Genomic DNA, 6,391 nt, shown 5'->3' with positions numbered 1-6,391 from the left:
TTTTTCAATACGATCAAATATGTTTGTATATACATTTTATTCAAGTTTATTTAATTAAAGTTTTAACATTTTTCTCATATGATATTTGTGTGATTTAAGTGACTAGTTTATCTATTAATTAAATTTATTTAATTAAATTTTTAATATTTTCTTTATATAATCATTGTGTGATTTAAATGACTAATTTATCTATTAATGATTATAGAAAAATATTATAATTATGTATTTTGAGTTACTCTTATGATTATAAATTTATTATAATTTAAATATTTTTAAATTTTTAATAAAATTATCCGCTTTTATCTTATAAAAAATATAAAAACAAGGAAAACAGTCCCCAAAAAAATAAACAGAAAAGTAGTCAAATTTAGGTCCTTAAAAAAGTACTTTCATCGGGACCAGCTCGAGGAGAAATTACCTTATTTCAAGGACAGGTCACATAAAGATGAGGTCAAGATTGTAATTTCCAAACATGAAACTATAGATGAAAATGTTCGCTTACACAGTGTCCTACGGAGCTTCAACTCCGAACTTCTATAAGAAATCGCAATTCCTTCATACATTTTCTAATTATCTGAGAAAGAAAAATAAATATTCGAAAAATATTTCCAAAGCATAGAACTTCCTCTCATGGCGGATATACTCTGTTCTTTAAGGTCCTTAATGGCCTCTCACTCTCCTCCTCTCGATGCCTTACTCGTCCCTTCCGAAGATTTTCACCAGGTTTAATTAAAAAAAAATCTCCTTTTAAATTCTTTTATCTTTTCTAAAAAGGAAAATGTTCATTTGTTTAATTTTGAATCGATTTTTGCAGAGCGAGTATGTTTCTGCTCGTGATAAAAGGCGCCAGTTTGTTTCTGGATTCACTGGAAGTGCAGGTTTCTATTTCAATTTCCTCTTATACTAATAATAATAATTATTCTTATTTAAGTTTTGTAAAATATTTCAGGATTGGCACTTATTACAAAAAATGATGCAAGTCTATGGACGGACGGCCGATATTTCTTGCAAGCGATGCAGCAGCTCGGTGATCAGTGGAAACTAATGCGTATTGGAGAAGATGCTTCAGTCGATGCTTGGTTGTCTGATGTAAAATTTACCATTTTGCTTCTCTAAAAATTCAAATTTTTATACTTTATTAATATTTGTTTATTTTTTTTGAACGATTTAGAATTTGCAAAGGGAGGCAGCTATCGGTATTGATCCTTGGTGCGTATCAGTGGACACAGCTCAAAGATGGGAACTAGCTTTTGCAAAAAGGAAACAGAAGTTAGTTCAAACCTCAACCAATTTGGTTGATGAGGTTTGGAAAAACAGGCCTCCAGCTGAAATTAATCCGGTTGTTGATCATCCCTTGGAATTTTCCGGTCGTTCTGTCGCTGAAAAATTGAAAGATTTGAGGGTAAAGCTGGCCAACGAAAAGGCTCGTGGAATTATCATCACAGCTTTAGATGAGGTGTGGCTTTGTCAAGTTGTTGGTTGTAATGGAATGTGTTGAGCTTTTTCCTTTTTGTAGTTTAAATGGGTAATTTACAGGTTGCTTGGTTGTATAACATCCGTGGAAGCGATGTATCTTACTCTCCAGTTGTTCATGCGTTTGCTATTGTAACATTGAATTCGGCTTTCCTCTATGTCGAAAAAAGGAAAGTTTCTTCTAAGGTAGGATTTTGAATATGTACTTAGTTGTTGAAGTTTTCACTTTCTCACGTATTAGATCATATGATGGTATAACTTTTGTCTTGATGGTTTGGGTATGTTGATCACATGTATGTTAATGCAGGTTAACTCTTCCTTGCAAGAGAATGGAATTGAAGTTCGGGAGTATGGTGCAGTGAGTTCTGATGTTGCGATGTTAGCATCTAATCAGCTTGATCAGGCCACGAGAGTGATTTCTAGTCAAAATGGTGTTTGCGATAATGATCTTATATGGGTTGATCCTGCTTCATGCTGCTATGCTTTGTTTTCAAAACTAAATGCTAATATGGTGCTCCTGCAGCAGTCACCCTTGGCCCTAGCGAAAGCCTTAAAGGTTGTCAATGCATTTGTTTACTGGTTGAATCTTCCTTTAGAATTGCATAGCATATATCTATATGAAGTTAGAACACCTTAAATTTTGGATATTTACTTGTAAATCTACATGCACTGATCCTGAAGAATAAGCATATGCTGCCCCTGAAAAGGGAAAAAAAAGGAGAGCCGTTACCTATTTTAAAGACCATACAAGGATCAAAGAGTGTTGCTCTTTGTTCATGTTTCATCTTATAGTAATTTATCTACGATTTTTGCATTTTTAGAATCCAGTTGAGTTGGAAGGACTGAAAAATGCACATATCCGAGATGGTGCAGCTGTTGTGCAGTTTCTTGTCTGGTTGGATAAGCAGGTATTGGATTGTGAACTTTTGATATTGTTTTCTCTTGAAAATTGGTAAATATTCTCTCTAAATCATTAAGCTTCTAACTCTTTTGTTTATATTTGGTTCTAATTTCAAAAATAAAAATATTTCTCATCATATGCAACTATATTATAGGCTTGAAATGATGCTATTGCTCTCTCAATTGCACAGATGCAAGAGATTTATGGGGCTTCCGGTTACTTCTTGGAAGGGGAGGTAGATAGGAAAAAAACACCGTAAGTAATAGAATTGAAAGTTGATATCTTGTCTCTCTTTCATCCCTGTTCAGTTGCTGTCTTTCAAGCCTGAAACCAAGCAGGCTGTTCCCTTTCTTAAGAAATAAATTCTGAGCTGGGGCTGGACTGACTGATGCTTAGTTGTTTCATGCTACTGGAATGAACCATGCAGGGAGACTACGAAATTGACAGAGGTGACTGTTAGTGATAAGTTGGAGGGGTTTCGTGCATCAAAGGAGGTAACAATAATTTTGAGAATGTTTTATTGTGAATATAAGGGATAATATCATCTTTGGATATAACTATAATAGTAAAAACCTTTCAAGTGAGAAATTCTTGTATAAGTAATGATAAATTCTGTTGTTTGTGCCCACCAATAGGTAATTACTTTGTTATGTAAACTTCGGCATCTTAACATTTGAAACTAAGAATTTTCTAAGAGTCTCAACTCACAAGCATATTTAGTGTGTAAGGAGCACCTTGGTTCTGGTTGTTGCTATAATATTGTGCTTGCATTTGTAATTTTCTCAATTTTTTTTGTATGTTACCAATTGCAGCACTTCAGAGGCCTAAGTTTCCCAACTATTTCTTCAGTTGGTCCAAATGCAGCCATCATCCATTACTCACCTCAGGCAGAAACATGTGCTGAGCTTGATCCCAATAGCATTTATCTATTTGATTCAGGAGGACAGGTTTGCTCAAGTCGTAATGATTTAGCTGATTCTCAATAAGATGACAATAATCTTATTCTAGATTCTTAGTTCTGATTCTTAATTTTATGACCGATAAAGTATCTAGATGGAACAACTGATATAACTCGGACGGTTCATTTTGGAAAGCCTTCAGCACACGAGAAGGCTTGTTATACCTCAGTAAGTGGTTTCTATTGGCTGTTGCATTGTCTTCTGGATAATTCATTATTAGTTACCTATGTTTACCTTCCTTTGGACAGACCATATGCAAATTTAATTTATGATGTGCTTATATTTTCAAAGCCCCTTGTGGATTTTAACACAAGCTGTATATCCATCTCTCAGCATCTTTGTTTATGTTGCCTGGGAAATGATGTGTCGCATGAATGATTGTGATACTCTAATAGGAAAAGAGTGAATGGATGTCTTATAATATTTTCTATATTTTACAACATCTATTTAAGCTTTAAATTAATATTTTTCCAAGAAGAGAGTAGCATATGTTGTTTTTGATGATCCATCCAATGAGTTCGCAACTGTGATTTTCAGACAACCCTGTTTGTATTCGCATTAAAGCAGTTGACCGTTTAATATATCGGAAGTCAAAATTTATGACCTAGAGTAGTTAATTTTATTATTATTATTTCCGATTTTTCCTGAACTTTAAGCCTTGAAGAAATTGGTTGATTCTGTGCAGGTTTTGAAGGGCCATATTGCTCTAGGCAATGCTCGTTTTCCTAATGGAACAAATGGTACTAGAAGTTCTCTATTTATCTATTCAATTGTTTGTTCCATATTTATTTAAGCATACCCTTTCAAGTCAAGTAGATTTTGTCTCAAATCCAATATCTAACTAATGTGTATATATAATTATATTCATAAACACACTCTCAGATGTATATATTAGGTTGATTGGTTGATTGCTTTTATAGGTTATGCTCTTGATATTCTGGCTCGAATTCCTTTGTGGGGGTATGGTCTTGATTATCGACATGGTACCGGTCATGGAATTGGGTCTTACTTGAATGTTCATGAAGGTTAGCAATGAGCTACAATTGCTTGGTGAAGTTAGGGTTGCTGTTAAATCAATGAAACTTTTCATTTAATTTTGTTTGTTCCCGGTTGAACTACTTGGAGCAGGGCCGCATCAAATTAGTTTCAGACCACACGCTCGAAATGTGCCACTTCAAGTTTCCATGACAGTAACAGATGGTTAGTATTGTTTGTCCTCTCTGTTCAAATTCTTGACAAAGGATGTTTATCTCGCCTCATACCGGCTTCCTTTGACTTTGTATTCTTTTTATACTTAATGCTTTACTTCTTTGTTTACTTCAAGCTTTTCATGCATACATTTTCTAAACATTTAATGCTGCCTGGCTGTCAGTCCTGGCTCGAGTTTTTCGCAGAGGATGTCTCTCCTTTCGCTGGTGTTGTTTTTGTGCATATGTTACCATGATTATAAAGTTCTAAGCAATTTAAGAATTCTATTTTCTCAATGTTAAAATACTGCCTACTCTATTCTTGTCGTCTGAAAAGTAGCATGATGTTACTATTTAACTGAAGTAATAATCTATACCGCAATCGGAAATTCTTTTTCCCAGAACCTGGATATTATGAAGATGGTAGCTTTGGTATAAGATTGGAGAATGTACTCGTAATCAAGGAGGCTGAAACTGAATTCAATTTTGGCGACAAGGGATACTTATCATTTGATCATATCACATGGGTAAGTTCTGTCATTATGTGTAATTATTCATCTTTCTCTTCCTCCTATCGACCATGATGCATGTGATCTGTTTGTCTTCAAATGTGCATGCATGCTTTAGGTTTTCCGGGTCTCGCATACTTGGTGTTGATTACTATTCTCTACGTTTACTGCAGATGATTAACTTGATTGATAAACTACCGGGAGACTTTAATTATTAATGTTCTCTCCTTTGAAACGCTATTGCAATTTTTTAAAAGCATCCTTTGTGTGCATCTTATTTGCATCTCATGGCATGCTGAATGTAAGGGTTGTTTTTGGTCATGCTTCAATGGATTAACGTGCATACTGTTTACAGAGACAACTGAATGTTCGATTTTAATGGTTTTTCTTATGTTCAGGCACCATACCAAATAAAGCTGATTGACTTGAGCCTCATGGCACCGGAGGAAATTCAGTGGTTGAATACTTACCATTCAAAATGTCGGGAAATTCTTGCTCCTTACATGGATAAAAATGAGATGGAATGGCTAAAGAAAGCTACTGAAACTGTAACTGCATGATATGCATATGCAATAAAACCCAAGGAACCCTTTTAGCATCTTTCTATGCTTTCGCTCTATATCAAGAATAAAAATGAGAATAATTTTGTAAATGATTTTAGTTTGCACATTTATATGTGATCTTTATGGATTAACTAATGCTGAATTTAACTATTTATTTAGTCTTCCTAGTAAGTTCCTCTTATTTCACATCTGCCAATATTGTCCTGCGGTAGTGATGATGTTGACTCGGGTACACACCGCTAAATGCTCGGTCACTGTCGTGGCATTCATCTTGTGTTCGGCAATCATCTTGGTTACCTATTTATAGTAATGATCGCCGGCGCAAGATTTTCAACCTGAGACGCCCACATAAGTCGTTTGGCAAAATAATTTCTTATTTTTCTTTTTTGCTTAAAGTTTAACCGAGTTTTTAAAATTCATAAAAAAACAATTTAAGTGCTCCGACCATGTTATGATTCACATGTGAATCACCACGCCAACAAGTGGTTATGTCAGCAATATGAATTATCATATTAATAATATAGTGAACAATGATATTTTCGTCGATTGAAAAATAATGCTAATTATTTTTTTTGAATTTAAAGATTTAATTAGATAAAAGAAGGTTTAGAAACTTTTTTCTTCTTTCAAATGTACATTAATTTTTGTTGTTGAACAATTTACACAAATTTATGACCCTTAAAACAATTTTGTATTATCAAATATGTGGATTTAATATTTTTTTCTTTATCAATAATCAAAATATCAAAACCAAGATAGTATTAAGCCTTTTTACTTATGTCTGTACTACCTAGATTAT

General features: G+C 33.9%; 1 protein-coding gene across 1 annotated transcript; it reads left to right on the top strand.

Moving 5' to 3' along the window:
• The first annotated feature begins 512 nt into the window (after window positions 1–512).
• LOC120127163 (aminopeptidase P1-like) lies at window positions 513–5,731 on the top strand. The gene is made up of 16 exons (XM_039145150.1): window positions 513–723; window positions 815–878; window positions 950–1,089; window positions 1,172–1,456; window positions 1,537–1,659; window positions 1,781–2,029; window positions 2,295–2,381; window positions 2,565–2,629; window positions 2,802–2,868; window positions 3,187–3,321; window positions 3,421–3,501; window positions 4,019–4,073; window positions 4,254–4,358; window positions 4,462–4,533; window positions 4,923–5,047; window positions 5,428–5,731. The coding sequence occupies exons 1-16, from the start codon at window positions 631–633 to the stop codon at window positions 5,587–5,589; spliced, it is 1,908 nt and encodes a 635-aa protein (XP_039001081.1). The 5' UTR covers window positions 513–630; the 3' UTR covers window positions 5,590–5,731.
• The last annotated feature ends 660 nt before the right edge of the window (window positions 5,732–6,391 follow it).

This window comes from Hibiscus syriacus, unplaced genomic scaffold (assembly GCF_006381635.1).
Source record: "Hibiscus syriacus cultivar Baekdansim isolate YM2019G1 unplaced genomic scaffold, ASM638163v2 tig00110462_pilon, whole genome shotgun sequence".
Lineage (NCBI taxonomy): Eukaryota > Viridiplantae > Streptophyta > Magnoliopsida > Malvales > Malvaceae > Hibiscus > Hibiscus syriacus.
Note: the sequence above shows the minus strand (reverse complement) of the source record. Positions and strands in the feature narration are given on the sequence as shown.